The sequence below is a fragment of the Anolis sagrei genome, chromosome 6 (genome assembly GCF_037176765.1).
Source record: "Anolis sagrei isolate rAnoSag1 chromosome 6, rAnoSag1.mat, whole genome shotgun sequence".
Taxonomy (NCBI): domain Eukaryota; kingdom Metazoa; phylum Chordata; class Lepidosauria; order Squamata; family Dactyloidae; genus Anolis; species Anolis sagrei.
In genome coordinates, this window is record NC_090026.1 from 69,929,208 (window position 1) to 69,946,883 (window position 17,676).

Here is a 17,676-nt window from a genome sequence, read left to right on the forward strand (position 1 = left end):
AGATACTTCAGCTGTCATAACAGGTTCAGAAATGGAGAAATTAGAGAAAACTATTTTAGTGTGAAAAATTATGTATAGGATGATTTTATATCCACTGTTTATATTGATAACTAATTGTTCCACTGTTGTCTCATTGTAAATTCTCAATTATTGAGCAGATTACATTTCTGGGTAATTTTCAAAAGGTTTGCACAATATGGTGGCTAAAAGAAAGGTGTTGCATATCAGCAAACAGTTAGAGATATAGGCTGGGTATCTCTTTTTCAAAATTATTCAGACCAGAAGTGTTCTGTATTTTTGATTTTTCCCCCAGATTTTGAAAATTCTGTATTTGCATGTATGTCCATAATCTTGAAGATCAGACCCAAATCAAAACACAAAATCCATTTAGATTTAGATTTCATGTACCACTCATATATGTAGTCTTATCATGATTTTCTGTGCAATATTTTAAATTTTGTGCATGAAACAAAGTTTGAGTATGCTGAACCATCAAAAAGTAAAGGCGTCACTGTCTCAGATGCCCATGTGGACTTTCTTGGATTTTGAAGTTTTGGAATTTAGGAATTCCAGATAAGGGATGCTCAACCTACATAATATGTTTATCTAACAACTGGGTGTATTTCTAACATGTCATAGCATATGAACAGCTTACATTGATATGGCAAGGGCTTTATGTGTTGAGTACATGGTTTAAAATTATTTTCAGGTCATTTTAAACCAATGTGGTGTAGTGCTTTGAGTGTGTTGGACTAGGACTCTGGAGGACAGAATTTAAATCCTTGCTTAGCCACAGGATCATCTTGGGCAAGTCACACCCTTTCTGCTTTAGAGGTAAACCCACTTTGAATAGCTCTTGCCAAGGAAACCCGATGATAGGTTTGCCATTAATCAGAAACAATTTGAAGGCACTAACAGTATGCCTGAAGCATAGGCTGAAAGTACAAGGTAGAACAATATGACAGAAGCCACATAAACCAGTAACTGCATGGAAAGTCCACTTGAAAAACTCTTAATTTATTATTTTCTTCTTTTCATAGAAGAAAAATTGGACATAAACAGTAATGAACAAGTAAATATAAGCATCATCTAAGATACTTACACACATGAGTTTTTATTGTTACCCCCTTGTTAGTTATATACATTAATTTTATAATATTGAATACTAGATATTGGAAAATTAATTCACTTGCTGAAACAGGCACCTCCAGGTGATTTGAGGGTGTTGAGGTGGAGTTTATATTACATTCACATCCCTGTCCCAAATTTTATTCCTCCCACATATATACTGATTCTTCCCTTTTTTGACTGTGATATGGCCACTGCCATCCAACAGAATATCAGTAGTTGGGTCAACTTGCCCAGCGTCTATCCTCTCTTAATACTGGAAGATATTTTTCTAAATATACAAACTACAAATTGGGTTGCTGTAAATTATTCTGGCCATCAATGTTCCAGAAGCATTCTCTCCTGACATTTTGCCTGCATCTATGGCAGGCATCCTCAGAGGTTGTGAGATCTACAATTAGTTTTCAGTGTTTAGATCTCTAATGCAAACTGCCTCCTTTCTTCCTCCGTGCAAGCATGTGCCTGAGAACATCCACCCCACAAATTATTCCCACTGTATTTAGGAATATTTTTCTAGTTAAAAATTACAAGATAACTAGAGCGCTGTGTGAGTTTAATTAATTCCAAGATGAATCATTTGCATTTTGGCAACTAGAACATCTGCATTGCCTAATACTTCAGTTATTGCCTCCAGGAATTTATTCATCATGCAAAAAAGTGTAAACTTTCAGGAACATGTGTTTACATTTTTATTATTTCTCAAACTTACAAAAGTGTGGGCTTAATGTTGTAAGTGTTTTCCTTCACTGTAAAGCTCAGAAAAACAAATTTTGGCTATCATTATGTGTTGTGTTTCTTAATAAGTGGGGTGTGAGTGGCATGTTCACAAGAAGATTGTACATTTAATCTTTCTACAGAGCTTAATAGCAAAATAGTTTTATGTTGTTTAATGATGACTATCTTAGAAAGATTGTATCCTGTAACTGTCTGAGTTATATTACATGTTAGTGGGGAAAACTGAAGGCTATAGATCTGTTGTGGATTTTTTGATCTAGCATACAATGCTGATTAATATAATAAAATCAACAGGGGAGGTGTGGATCAGAAATCTGCTTCCCGTTGCTTTTAATGCAAGTATAGCTCGACTGATGTGCTGCTCTCAGCTTCACATCAAATATCCATCTGGATTCAGTTTGTATTTTACAGTGAAACCAAGCTCCTCAACATCAAATCTTCTTGGGTATGTTTAGCCTACAGAAGAGAAGGTTGAAAAGAGACATGATAGCCAGGTATAAAAATGTGAAATAATTTCTTATGGAAGGGAGAGCAAAATTTCTTTCTGCTGCCCTAAATTACAGAAAAGGAATTTCCACCTGAACATTAGGAAAAACTTCCTGACTGTAAGAGCTGTTCAAGCAGTAGAACTCTCTTCCTCCAAGTGTGGTGGAAGCTCCTTCCTTGGAAGCTTTGAAACAAGCTGGACAGCCTTCTTTCAGGAGTACTTTGATTATGCTCTTCCTGCATGGTGGGGGTTGGGGGTTGGACTAGATGGCCCATATGGTCTCTTCCAACTCTATGATTCTATGATTCTATTTATATAATTAATATACTTTTAAAATGAACATAGTAAAGTATTTACAAATGAAATGAAAATAAAACCAAACACAAATCTACAAATCATCTAAATAAGCACATCAAAAATGAATAATACAGGAAGAAAAAAGAAAACCCAGAAGTTTTTCAGAAATGTAAAATGTTGTTATGAGTCTGCAGTGACCTATCCACAGTCATCATTAAAATTCACAAAGGACTCACAGGGGCCTACTGTAATCTGCAACACTTCTTGCCAAATTTTAGTATCTGGCATTTATCTCTTCCTTCCCAGGTTCTTGAAAGTTAGAAGCTGCTGACTGCAAAGGCATAGCTATCCACACTGTACACACATAGTGCTGTGTTATCACTTTAATATTGTATTTACTTGAATCAAATGCTCACCTTTTTTTGGCTAAATTACCTTGCCAAAATTAGAGCGTGCATTAGATTTGCATCATACTGTAATCTTAGTGCTGAAACAAAGCTATAGGGGAAGCTGCTTCAGGAGCACCTGGAGCTCCTCTTTGAGGGACTTCGCCTGTAATTTAATGTGGTGCCCCCCCCCCCCCCCCGAATCTGGAACTCTCTCCCCAAGGACATCAGATAAGCCCCAACGTTGGCAATCTTTAGGAAGAGCCTGAAGACCTGGCTGTTCCAGTGTGCCTTTCCAGGTTAGGAAACTCCTGGCATCATGTCCCAAATGCACTTTGTTAGTTTTAGGATTGTCTGCACATTGCACCTACCTCCAAAAAACCTCTACATATCACCTGTCAAGTCCAGCACTTTTTAAATTTTGTCCATTACATTTGGTCCGGCCTATTTTTTTCTTTTTTTCTTTATTGTAATTGTTGTTTGGACTTGGGCTTGTAAGTCGCTCTGCGTCCCCATCGGGGCGATGGTGGCGGGGTATAAATAAATATTATTCTTATTCTTATTCGAAAAGGTGCTGTGAAGGTCATGGCTAGTGCACGATATGCTTTGCAGGTGGAACAATTCATGATTTTGGAATAACAAGCATGCCTTTACAGGTGACCAATTTATTTAACACGATTGGATAACTTTGGAGTATGATTGAAAAGGTTGATAGTTGTATCACATAATCAAGAACGAACAAAAAAGGGAGACAAGATAGAATCTTTTGCTGCTTGCAATCAGATCAAGTCAACAGCTGAAAATTTTTTATCTTGTTCTGTGTTGCAACACTTGTCAAGCCATACAGGAGCCGGCTGGAACCATGCCTGAATGGCAAGCCACAGGGAGTTTATTCGATCACAATGTTCTGGACTTTCTAAAGATCAAGGAGCATATAGAAATCATAAATCATGCCTTGAAATACTGCCAAAGCAGTTGGCAGTACATTTTATTGATGAGCACCATTGGCCGTATCAAAACATTTGACAAACACATACACATATAGCATACAACCTACAGTACAACGTAAGTTAAAATTAACAAGTTGTTAATAAGGTTCCAATCCAGATCAAATATCTGCATCACCTCTACAGTTTACCCCAATCGACTCTAAAAATGCAGTTCTCAGCTGTGAAGCAGTTATCCAAATTCACAATATCTTTCAAAGCAACGTCATGATTATGCAATTGTGCGTTTCTTCTAGACGGAAAATCTGAATAGGAGGATACTATTGATTTCCCTTCTTCCAGGTTCCAGGAATTTTCAGCTAATTTGCCTTTTGGACACAACCAATTTGCCTTATTTTTTGTTTTTTTATGATATAAACCTTGTGTGAATATGTGCAGAGTTAAGAACTATGCAGGAAGATTATTGACTTGTTTTAGTCATTCTAAAAGTCAGTGTATGTGCAGAGCCTTATTATACAAAAATTGTTGGCAAAGGTTTGCAGATCATTTAGTAAAACAGTAGTAATGGCCATAAGAAGAGATTGCTGTGAGAGTCGTATTATGCTGGCACAGACTGACCCTTCTTCCCTGGAAAGGGGAACTTGGTAAGCCTTGGCATACTTCATATTTACTTCTCCAAATAAAAGTATTATAAAGAAAATAGCTTTTTTTCCCCCCTCAGGAGCTTTGGCAAATTAGAAAAAAAAAACTCTGCTTCTTTTAATCTTTAGATTATGTTAGAATTAACAGTTCTGGCAAAGAGTCCACAAACATCACCTGTCAAGCTTGCAAATCCTCACCAAAATATTTATTGTGTATTTTTAGCAGGCAGGTCCAAGGGCAATACACAAATATCTAAATCTTCCTCTCTTTCCTCATCCTCCTCTTGGCTCTCAGTGTTCTCCTTTCAGTCCTACTTCCCCACTATCATCCTCACATCTCCCATTCTTCCCAATTACTAAACTAAAAAAAAAAAACACGTTCCAAGATTCTGTGGAGAAGCTGCTGTACTATTATAGCTGTAGCTGCAGTAGTATCATAGCACTGTAATGGTGTAGTGTAAAAGAGCCATTGATCAGTTCAAAGATCCTGTTCGCTGTGAGTCTATAAAAATCTTCCTTTTGCTATTCACACATCCCCATTTAAAGCTGTATGGGTATGAATATATCAACATACACATTAAAGGAACGTTGTTATTTAATATATGAACGTCAAACTCAAAACAAGAGAACAAACAAATATTGGACTGGAAATCATTACTTTGTCTCTATTTTGCAGTTCATAATCTGTAAAATGGGAGCAATGGTTGTTGTGAGGGTTAACCAGAGGAAGCTTTTATCATACTTTATTTACTAGATGTGTTTTAAATATATTTAGATAACAAAAAAACCTGTTTGTTGTTGTTATATATGTATGTGTATCCATCTTTTCCAAGTGCTAGAACTAGCATTTTGTGACATTCACTTACTTCTTCTAAAATACTAACCTCCCCTTCAGTGGTTTGCCATGTTAGTGTACATTGTTATGCCACAGCACTTTACATTCTGTTTGTTTTATGGAGCATCACACAAGTACAATGCCAGCCAGGGGAAATGAAACTACCATTCCTTTGCCAGAGTGAAGGGGGGAAATGCTTCAGTTTATACATAAAACGTTGTAGAAAATCACTTGTGTTTGTCTGAGATGAGAATATAGCTGTGCATAATTGTCTGATTTATCCAGGCTTAAAATCAGAATATATTTGCAGTTTTGGGCATGGAGACCTAGCCAAAGTTTTCATTTAATGCTTCTGCAAATAATTCATATTTTTTCTCCAGATGCTAGATGTGTTCTTTGCATTTTTCTTTTCTTTGGTTCTCCCAACATTTGGCCTGTTAACCTTTTATTATCTGTATAAGCACATAGCAAATGCTAGCACCATTGGTGGCCTTATAGCTCAGCTCTGTTAGTGAGAATCAATGTCTTCACCTGCAGATTGTCGTGTGGACAAAGCAATTTACGAAATAACACAGGGGGCCCGAAATGCTGCTATATTGTGTTTATGGTACTGGTTGTGCTTGTAGATGCCATGTTGTTTCCTGCTAATGATGTCTCTGTGTGGGAACTGTCTTGGTATCAGTTGCTTCTTCTCTTGCCAGTCCCTTCCATTTGCATATAGTATACTATATATGGCTGTGGGAAGGAGCAAGAAAAGCATTTAAAGAAGTATTGACATAGTTTCCTTTTTGTTTTTGAAAATTATATATATATATTGAGAAAATTAGATTGTTGAATTGGGCACCAAATTAGCATCACAAGAAAACAGATATTTATCCAAGAAAAATACTTAAGTTTTAAAATATTTTGAGGTCAGAAAGTCATATTTCCTGAGATCCTATTGAATGCTGGTGCAGTGTAATGCTATGGTGGCATAATTATGGGGGATGCAAAGAATCAGATGCATCCAAGTAAGTGAGAGAAGAATGTAGATTTTTCTGAGAGTGCTGTCAACTTTTGTGAAATTATGTCTGACTGAGACTTCCACAGACTGGTAAAAGTCTAACTGATTTCATACACTTACAACCACTTTCACACACTTACGGCAAGACTAAGATTGTGGCCATTGTGTTTGGGCAAGCAATGAATTTTAATCTCATGTCCTGTGTTTTAATCTCTGTCCCGTGTATTTCTATTTTATAGAAATACATTTTATATGGAACTGTTATAGAACTATATTTTAATAAGTATGTTTGTAGAATTTTTACAGTGTTTGAGTATTTTGACTGTGCTGCAACCTGCCTACGAAGAAAGGTGGGTGAGAAATGAAATTATTGTTATAGTTTTATTTGTGCATAACAACACAGCACAAATGCGTATTAGGTCCAAGTGTCTGGGATTCATCTCTGAATATTGGGCTCTTCCCAAGGGCCTAGGATATTAGAGGTATTTTTGCAAAACGTGCGCAGTTCAGAGAAATGCATGCTTTCTTCAGCATGCGGATTGATGTTCTGTCCAAATTAAGAATTTTCCAGTACTTTTCAAGGTTTCTTCAAATGCTTCCAAGCACATCATGTATTATTATTACTATTATTATTATTATTATTATTATTATTATTATTATTATTATTTGAAACACAACAAGATGAGTCTACAGCAGACACTCTGCTGGCAGTTGAATTGGATCACACGTCGGACACTTCCCAAGTGTCTAGGACTGTGTGATGTATCGGCGAATAATGCATGCAGATTTCAGTAAGGTGGCCTTCTGCAGCTGGCAGATGGTAATTTTGTTAGTGCCAATTGTGTTTAAGTGCAGGCCAAGGTCTTTCGGCACTACACCCAGTGTGCCGATCACCACTGGGACCACCTTTACTGGCTTGTGCCAGTCTTTGCAGTTCGATCTTTAAATCCTCATATCGTGTCAGCTTTTCCAGTTGTTTCTCTGCAAACCTGCTGTCACCTGGGATTGTGACATCGACGATCCATACTTTGTTTTTTAACATGATTGTTAGGTCATTATTATTATTATTATTATTAGTAGTAGTAGTAGTAGTAGTAGTATTTCAGTGCTAAAAGAGGCCTTGGTTGTTTTAAACCTTTTCCTAATTAAAGTACAACAGATTGCGTTTAGTTTCGAAGTTCAAATTTTTCTTTTATTAAAACAATCCCCACAGCTGGCAGTCAGAGGACCAGTGATGAGAAAAGATTCTGAATAAACTGTTACAATGAAAGACTGCTTACATACTGCTTAATAATAGGGATTTTTTCCTTGACTTACTTGTTCTTCCTTTCTGTAGGATATTTGAATATGTGACATGTTGTAGTGATATCTATCATAAACTTTTAATCCTCCTTGCCTGGTGAGTTCTCCTGTTGCATCATCAAGTTAAGTAAGTCTGAAGGAGTTGTTCAGTCACAATTGGTGGCATCCATTTCATTTGGGAGGTGAATCTGCTCTAGACTTTCATCCAAAGTTTAATGAGCTATCTAAATTGCTGAGTTTTTTAAGGAAGACAGAATTCAATGCTTTTAACAGGTCGATCGACGTTCATAATAAAATTCAAAGTAGATTCATTGCCCGACTGATATGGCAACCAGAAGTGCCTCTGATGGCAGATTTCCTGAAGTGCTTTAAGAAGCTTGCTTGTGTCATTTGATGTCTTCCTCTGAAGAAAGTTTGTGTGATATAAAACAAATTAGGATAATTGGGATTAGCAGATCAGGATGATGTTTGTGCTTCCTTCATTCCATGCTTTGGATATTGACTTGTGAGAAACCTTGAGGGATCAAAGATTTGCAGCAGTTAAGTACCAGTAGTTTCTGAAAGATAAGATTACTTTCTGTGTCCTTGAGGAGCTGTACCTAGTTATTTCTATTGCTCTTAGAAAAGAATTAGGGTAGCTGGGTTTCTATTTTGTAGGATTTTCTTTTGTTATCCTTTTGAAAAGAATTAGCAAAGAAGTGTGGCCTTGGTTGTAGAATGTTGCAAAGAGCAGGAAAAACAAAAACCAAAACTTACGATGTCCACATATTTGTTTTTTGGCATAACGTTTTTGCTACTTTTCTCATCTCTTTCCAGGCTGTCTGATCTGTTGATTAACATAGGAGATAGCATGGAATATCATGCATCTCTCTTCAGTACTATGGTTATTTGGCGAAGAGGAAATTTCTATTGTCCGTATGCTGGAAATGTAGAGTGTCAGCCAAAGGGAGTCAGCTCATGGAATATCAAAGTTGACATGAGTAGTATTTTTCAACATTAACTCAGGCCCCTTCTACAATGCCATATAATACAGATTATTAAATTAGATAATCCACATTACCTGATTTGAACTGGATCATCTGAGTCTACCACCATATATAATTCCCGTTCAAAGCAGATAATTCGTAGAAGGGCCCTCAGTCACAGAGTCCTCTGCATTGTTTCACATCAGAAGAAAGCAAAGGAAAAAAACACACGTTGTTTTTCAAGACAACAAATAGATGTCTTATCACTTCCATCCAGTTTGGGCATTTCCTAGATTTTTCTGCAGCAGTTTGTATGGGGTGAGAAAATTGACCACTGGCTTGTAGAAAGTTTCCCACTTCTGTAACAGCAAGTAAAAGCATTATTAAGAACTGCGGTAACCTTCTGGCCTTGAAGGCACATAGCAGCACAACACCCATCTAGTACCCACCTTTGCAAAGAAACTATTGTTGATGATGTTCTCCTGTTATTGACATGCAGGATGATGATGATGCCACTGCTTGAAAATGTCATTGTGTTTTAAAATTTGACAGGCAGGCCAGGCCAGTGGCAGATGGATGGAGAATGTCTGAGTGAACTAATTGATAAAAAGGACAAATTTCTATGCAAACTGCACATATCCCCTTTGTAGTGCAAAAAATGGGGAGGAAAGAAAGAAAGAACAATACAATATTTAATATGAAAAACAATTTAACCAACATAAGCTTAATAGTATTTCAGTGAAAGACCCCAGGGGCCATCCAGTCCAACCCATATCTGCCATGCAGTGAAAGCATAATCAAAACACCCCTAAAAGGTGGACATCCAGCTTTGTAATAATAATAATAATAATAATAATAATAATAATAATAATAGGAGCAACCCCAGGGGCCATCCAGTCCAACACCTTTCTGCCATGCAGGAAAGGCACCCACCCAATGAACGGTGGGAGGGAAATAGGGTTTTGAAGCATGGAAAGTGAAGGGGAAATGATCTGAATGACAAGGGGGCCCGAGGGGAAAGGACTTTTTGTGGCAAGGGAGGTGGGGGAGGGGAAGAAAGAGGAGGAAAGCTTGGAGGGGAGAAGGAGGTGGGAACACTTTGAGAATCACAGGTCTACAGCATTTTCCTGTTCATAATGCCATATTCAGAGCCACAGATGCTTCCTGACCAAGAAAGTAATCCTTTTGATATTGTGTGTCATGTCAAAAATCTTACCAACAGCTGAACTACATATTTTGTTGAGAGCCAGCATGGTATAATGCAGGGGTCCTCAAACTAAGGCTCGGGGGCTGGATACGGCCCTCCAAGGTCATTTACCTGGCCCTCGCCCAGGGTCAACCTAAGTCTGAAACGACTTGAAAACACACAGCAACAATTCTATCTCATCAGCCAAAAGCAGGTCCACACTTCCCATTGAAATACTAATAAGTTTATATTTGTTAAAATTGTTCTTCATTTTAATTATTGTATTGCTTTTAAGTGTTTTTTGCACTACAAATAAGATATGTGCAGTGTGCATAGGAATTCATTCATGTTTTTTTCAAATTATAATCTGGCCCTCCAACAGATTGAGGGACTGTGACCTGGCCCTCTGTTTAAAAAGTTTGAGGACCCCTGGTGTAATGGTTTGGATGCTGAGCTAGGATCCTGGAGACCAGAATTCAAATCCCCACTCATTCATAGAAACTCACTGGATGACATAGTACAAGTTACACTCTCTCGGCCTTAGAGGGAGGCAAAGGCAAACTTCCTGAGCACAATTCTTGTCACGAAAGCTTTGTTGTTAGGTTTGCTTTATGATCTCCATAAGTTGGAAACCAATTGAATACATATGACAGCAAAATAAACTGTGACTGCTGGAAGAAATGCAGTACTGCTATATGTAATGTACATTCGTATTGTGTGGTAAGTAATTCTATGCCACTTTACATTCCTGTAAAAAGGTGTATTTGACCACAATGAAATAGGAATATTATCTGACCATGCTGAAATGGCCACAGATAAAGTCAGAGTTGTCTTTAAAGCAAAACATACTTTTTTTTGTCTCTTGGAGACTGCTGCAAACAACTTCATAGTTGTGATTTTTCTTCAGACGAATGGCTCCTGATTTTGCTTTTAAATGTCTGTATATGTGTAAAGGATGCATGTGTTTATGTTTACCGCCGTGCTCAGAATGTTGTGACATCTTAGACCAGACAGTGTTCTTTCTATTTTGGGGACTGGGAACAAAACAAAATTAACTTTAGCTAGACCATATGGTATCATGCAGACTTGCTGCAATGAAGTTTGAAGGCAAAGGAGAGTGTTTTCTACTGACATTTTTATAGCTTCTTAGTGAATTTGTGGATAGTTCGTTGAAAGAGTGGAAATATTTTGTTTCAGAAATGTGCATGTGTTGATCCACGTGGAACTGCGCTATATATAACAGAGCTGGGTTTGCTAAACTCTGTTTTCAAAACACTCTTTAATCATGATGCATAACTGTTACTGGAAAATGAGCAAGGAAGCTTAAAAGATCAAGTTGTTTACAAGTTGCTTTGTGCTTCATGTTGAACAATATTTGCACTAGAATCTAAGAGTTAAGTTTTGTTTGTCTTGGACGTGCAGGTTTGTATGAGGAATGATAGAAGACCCTTTAATGACCTATGTCTCAATTGCTGCAATATTAACATTAGAATTGGACATTAGAGTTGGACATTTTTATCTTCCAGTGCTGAGAAGGACAGATTAATTAAATGACTATGTTTCTGGGTTTCGTGGCCAGAGCATCAGTTGGAAATTTACTTCTCAATTAGATTCCCTTTCCATTTGCTCATCTTTAACAGCCTTATGTTATAGCTTTAGTGTTATTTCAGGTTTTACTATACAGTGAGAGTGATGGGTCAGATTTAATGAAGGAAAGGGGAGACAATAAAGATTAAATGTTTCTCTCTGCTCCCCCCTGTATTCACCTTCCTGGAACCTGAATATCCCAAGGCCACTAAGTAGGTTAGCTAAGTAGGGTTAGCCTTGGTTAGTACTGGAATGGGAGATTGCCAGTGCTAAGTGCTGTAGCCTAAATTCCAGAGGAAGCAAGCAAGCAAGCTGCAGAAATTTCCCTATTCCTTGTTTGAAAAGAACCTATGAAATTATAGGTTTGCCAAAAATCAACAGGCACTTGCTCACTTATCCTTCTGCATGTGTTCATTCATTGTGCTACATGCCTCAGTTGCATCCTGTTTGGATTACTGTAACACTCTATATGGGGCTGGCGTTGAAGACTGTATGGAAACCAGGTAGTCCAAAGAGCTGTGGCCAGATTGTTAACTGAAACTGACTTCAGGGAGTGTACAAGCCCTCTGTTGCAATAGCTCCACTGGCTGCCAGGTTGCAAGCTTGGCCGTGGGGGAAGCGAGAGAAGGCCTTCTCAGTGGCTGCCCCTCATATCTTTAAACCTCTGCCTAGTGAGGCCAGAATGGTCCATCCCTGTAGTCCTTCCACATCAGACAAAAACCTTTCTTTTCAGGTAGGCTTATAAAGAAAAAAAATTGGAGTCTTGAGCCATGGGGTACAGTGTAGTGTTCTATATATTTTGATAGGTTTTTAATATTTTCAACTGTTTTACTTTTATTGTTCCAGATTTATGTGCTACAGGCTTTAAATTGTACATTATATTGTTTTAGCATTGTTAGATGCTTTGGGTCTCTTTTAAGAGAGGAAAGCGGGATATAGATGAATATAATAATCATCCTTTCCTTGTAACTGAGCTCGCGTTTGTTACTACGTTGGGGTGATATTGTTCATTCTAACAATTCCAGCATCGTACAGATTTGCTTTGTGCATATCTGCTGCAATATCCAAGGGAAATTTTGGCTGTTTCACACTATGAACTTATAGTACTATAATTCCCCTTCAAAAGGTTGGCTCTGCATCTCGTGGTGCCAGAGCACAGTCTGTTCAGTGCTTTCCGTCGCCCAGTTTTCTGTGTGCCCAGGAGGGAGTCTCTCATTTGGTATCAGCCATTGATTGAAGTTCTGGGTTTTTGCCTGCCACTTTTGGACTCTTGCTTGCTGAGGTGTTCCAGTGAGTGTCTCTGTAGATCTTAGAAAACTATTTCTTGATTTAAGTTGTTGGCATGCTGGCTGATATCCAAACAGGGGGTGGGCCGGAGATGTCACTTTTTGTTGAGGTAGTTTGTTGAGTTCGGTGAGGTAGTAGAATCATTGTTTGGGAATTCTATGTTCTCTCCCACCCCCAAAACTGATAGAATCATTGCATTCCAAATGATGGAATTATTTCAGGCGGAGTATAGTCACAATGCTATAATTATGTAATATGAAATGGGCCCTAGTGGATATGTGTTAATTTTTACATTTCTGGAGTCAAATATTTCAAGAGGCTTTTCTGGAAGAGGAGAATAAAAGGAAGTGGGTTGGAACTGGTAAAGTGTTGCAGACCATTTCATGCTGTCCTCTGGGCTAGCAACAAAGGTCTAAACATTACTGGGCCCTGTGAGCTTCAATGGCTGCTATATAAAAGATAGGGAAGATAAAGTCTTGGGGCACTTTCAAGCTAATCAATTTATTTTACTATGATCTTTTGTGAATCTATTTCTTCAAATGCATTAATGGTTAAATCTTGGATTTATATTCATAACCCAGTTGCAGGGATGGAAATCAGAGTGAAATGAGTGCAGAAAGGGAGAACTGTAATACAATGCATGTGTATCCCAACTCGAACATGTCCTCTCTCATGCAGGAAATTGCAGAGGGCATCTAGAGAGTAGAAACATGAAATGTCTGCTTGTAGAGAAGCCGCAGAAAGTGTTTTGGCACCTTAAAGATTAATAAAGGTGCTCATAATAATGGTTTCTGGGGCATGTTTGGATGTCTTCACAAATCATAATGTATTATGAAGGGAATTACCCTCCAGTGAACTCAATTGTGTGCTCCTTTCTCTTCTGGATTGGCTGCAAGAAAGACACTTTTGTTTTTTCAGTAATTCACACCTTATCCTACTATAATCTGAACCAGACAAACTATGCTTACTTTTAATTATCTTTTGGAAACATACAAACCATAGGTTATGAAAGGCAATTTTGATTAATTGCATTTTTAAAAAATATTCAAGTCCTAAACAGGCCAGGTTTCTTGCTTACCCTTTGCTGAAATGGTGAAATTTTGATTAGGTTTTTCCACAGATTCTTGTGTTTGAAGAAGAAGGTCAAAGTTGTTCTTAAGCAAAAGCGTCTGGGGGGAAAAATCAGATGAAAGTTCCCGTGTTACCTTTGCTGTTAACTTCAGTCCTGAAATAATAAGCCATGACTTATTATGATGTCCAAGCCAACCCAATGAGATTTCAAAACACACTATAGTCATTATATCTGTATTCCTTTCAATAGACTTTTAATATAGATCAATATTTGAAACTATATATTCAGTACTCGTTTCAACTAGATTTTGTAATATAATACAAACACTTAGCTGTTGGTTTACATATCTAGAAGGTTTGTATATTACCTTTCAAGAAGACATTTTCAAACTGTTTATATGGTTAACTGAAATAAGCAAAAGTTTTGTTTCGTTGTTACAAATCAGTATTAGACTATTATGCTGTGATGTTCAAACACAATGAATAATTCTCTTTTTTGTCCTCAGAAAAAACCATTGACTGCAATTATAAAGGAAGTCTGTGACGGGTAAGTTTTGCTTGCTGTTGTGCTTTCTTTCAACACTCAAAATAAAGAGTTCCAGAATATAACCCCACCCCCACTAAGAATACATTGTTTCCTGTGCATCTGTTTCTGCATATCGGCTTAATCCTCAACTGGATACACTGCTAATCTCTATGCAGGCTAATTTCATTGTGAGGAAACTCAAAATGTTGTTGAGTATGGTTCAGTTTTGTTTTCTTGGTTTTGAAGAGGAAACAGTGTAGTGCAGAGATGAGAAATAACCTTTCAGATGGTGCTGAACTGAAACTCTCACTATCCTTTACATAGAATCATAGAAGTGGAAGAGGCTACAGTGGCCATCCAGTACAATTCCCCTGTCATACAGAAGCACATGAAGTACTCCTTATAATTGGCCATATAGCCTCTGTTTAAAAACCTCAAGAGAAGGAAACTCCACCATGCTCCATAGCAATATATTTCACTGCCAAACAGCACTCACCACCAGAAACTTCTTGCTAATATTTAGGTGGAATCTCTTTTTCAGCAGTTTGTATATATTGTGTTTCATGTCCTAGTCTCTAGACCATGGTTCTCAACCTGTGGGTCCCCAGGTGTTTTGATCTACAACTCCCAGAAATCCCAGCCAGTTTACCAGCTGTTAGGATTTCTGGGAGTTGAAGGCCCAAACATCTGGGGATCCACAGATTGAGAACCTGTTCTAGAGCTCGTCCAGGTATAGGCAGTTCCTGATTCAGAGCAGGGTGATCTCACCATCTAAAATTTTGGGGTATGGTGCTAACCTGCTACTTAGTCTACAGGTTAACCCTGTATCCAGGACCTGTCTTTCTGAAAACAAAAGTGGAGGTAATGTGGTCTCAGCCTCTTGTCTGCATTAACCAGCTGATTTAAAATTTTAGTTTATGTAAAAAAAAAAAAAGTATTAACAAACATAACACCAGCAAAAAAGAATACAAGTCCTCAAACAGGAACATTTGCTGTTGAATGTCTTCAAGTCATTTCCAACTTGGTTTTCTTGGCATGATTTGTTTACAGTGAGTTTTGCCATTGCCTTTTTTGGCCGAAAGAGTACAATTTGTTCATAGTCACTTAGATGGGTTTCCATGGTTGAATGGGGATTCAAATTGTAGTGTCCTGTATTCTAGTCCAAAACTCAAACCACTGTTTCATACTGGCTCCTCCAAACAGAACATACAGAAATTAATCAGAATTATGTATTCTTAATTATTCTTGATGAGAGATTATGGGACTTACTGCCCAGCCACATCTGGGGAGCTGATGTAGAAAGCCATCTAGATGTTGTAAAACTTCAACTCCAAAACATCTGGGGACCCACAGGTTGAGAACCACTACTCTAGAGCCACAAAAAAACCATCTTGCCCCCTCTTCAATGTGACAACCTTTCAGATATTTAAACATGTTTATTATGTCCTCTCTTCTCTATGCTAAACATACCCGGCTCACTAAGCTGCTCCTCATGCTTGGCTTCCAAACCTTGGATCATTTTGGCTGCCCTTCTCTGAAATACCTTCCAGCTTGTCAATATCCATCTTGAATTGTGATGCCCAGAACTGGACACGGTATTCGTGGTGAGGTCTGGCCAAAGGAAAATAGAATGTGACATTTCTTTTCCTTGATCTCTAGACAATATAGTCCTATTGATGCAGCCTAGACTTCCATTGGCTTTTTTAGCTTCTACATCACATGTTGACTCATGTTCGGCTTGTGATCTACGACTCCTACATCACTTTCATGTATACTCTTTTCAAGCCACATATTAACCATTCTGTATCTGTTCATTTTATTTTTTTCTGCCTAAATGTAAAATGAAATATATTTTGTTATTTTTGGCCGAACTCTCTGTTAGAGTTATTTTGGATTTTTATCCTGTCCTCTGTGATATTAATTATCACTCCCAATTTGCTGTCATGTGAAAATTTGATAAGCATGCCTTCTATTCCATTGTCAAAGTCATTGATAAGGATGTGGAATAGCAGGACAGACACTGTGGCACCCCACTGGTCACTTCTCTTAAAGATGAAGAGGAGCCATTGGGAAGCACCTTTTGAGTCCAACCAGTTATTAACCAAATCCTATTTCATCCTGGTTTCTTTAAATGTACTTGACTCTAAAACTGGATTCAAATGTCACACAAAAATACTTCCTTGGTATAATTTGTCATGTCAGGTTCAAAGCAAATTAGAATCAGATGGCCTTGTATATGCTAGCATGCATTTTGCTCACATTGGGGTTTGTTAAGACAGAATGTTTGTTATACACACATGTGGCCAGTGTTGCTTTTATATATATCTTTATAATTTTCTCTACATAACTCTACATACTTTGCATAGTCAAAACTGCATGAAAAAGTAAAAAGAAAGGCAAAGCCTAGAATAATAATTTAAAAACAGAATAGAGTAATATATATTGTATGTATTCTTGGACAACAGTAGCTGAATACAGTTTTTGGATTTCTATTTTATATGTACACTGACTAATAAGCTTGATTTTATATTTTAAGGTGGTCTCTCCCAAACCATGAACATTATGCATTGCAGCATGCCGATAGTTCCAGTTTTTATATCACTGAAAAGGTAGGAAGATATTTTGACACAATTCTTATGTGTATGTGCTCTACTTTTTATTTTATAAAGTTCTTCATGTTGGCAGTCTGGCGTCAGAGCTAATGTTCAGGAAAATTGCATTATTATCCCCATTTTTATGGCACTTTGATGCAACTGCGTTATAATGGAATCACAGTGTCTGAACAGTGTCTGGTAATAATCTAATGGTGTCTTTTGTGGGTTGCAAGGTGCATCTGATATACTGAAGGGCTTTCTTGCCAAGATTATAATTTCATAAACATTCTCCACATTCTGGCAACAACTGCATGTTAATGTGGTAATATGTATTAACTTGAATAAAATTTTTGTGTGCCAATTTTTGCAGTATCACTGGTGAAATCTGTAAGGGCTTGAGAAGGAGGACTTGTTTTGAAACAAATATAATAATATTTTTATATATGAAGTTGAAATATGTTTGTTTTTTTTTAGAAATGCACACACTCATAGTGTGACAAGCTTTCTCAATGTTGCCAGCTAATCAAAGCTGTATTCCCAGTGTTTGTGTTTAGTATATCTCCCTGTGCAATCATTTCTAGTGAAATGGACTGTGGAAAAAACTACATTTGAGTACTTGTAAGTGTAATGGAGTAGGTTTGGAGAGGCTGGGATGAACAGGGGAGGAGAAAGCATCTATGTTTCTTTACTGTCATCTCT

At 37.5% G+C, this 17,676-nt stretch overlaps 1 protein-coding gene across 2 annotated transcripts in view; it reads left to right on the forward strand.

Moving 5' to 3' along the window:
* Window positions 1–17,676, forward strand: part of ELMO1 (engulfment and cell motility 1) — a 341,069-nt gene that overhangs the window by 69,472 nt on the left and 253,921 nt on the right. For both annotated transcript variants that reach the window (XM_067470179.1, XM_060781614.2), the window contains exons 3-4: window positions 14,364–14,404; window positions 16,920–16,992. In XM_067470179.1, coding sequence (XP_067326280.1) covers window positions 14,364–14,404; window positions 16,920–16,992 — 114 coding nt within the window. The remainder of the gene's footprint in view (window positions 1–14,363; window positions 14,405–16,919; window positions 16,993–17,676) is intronic.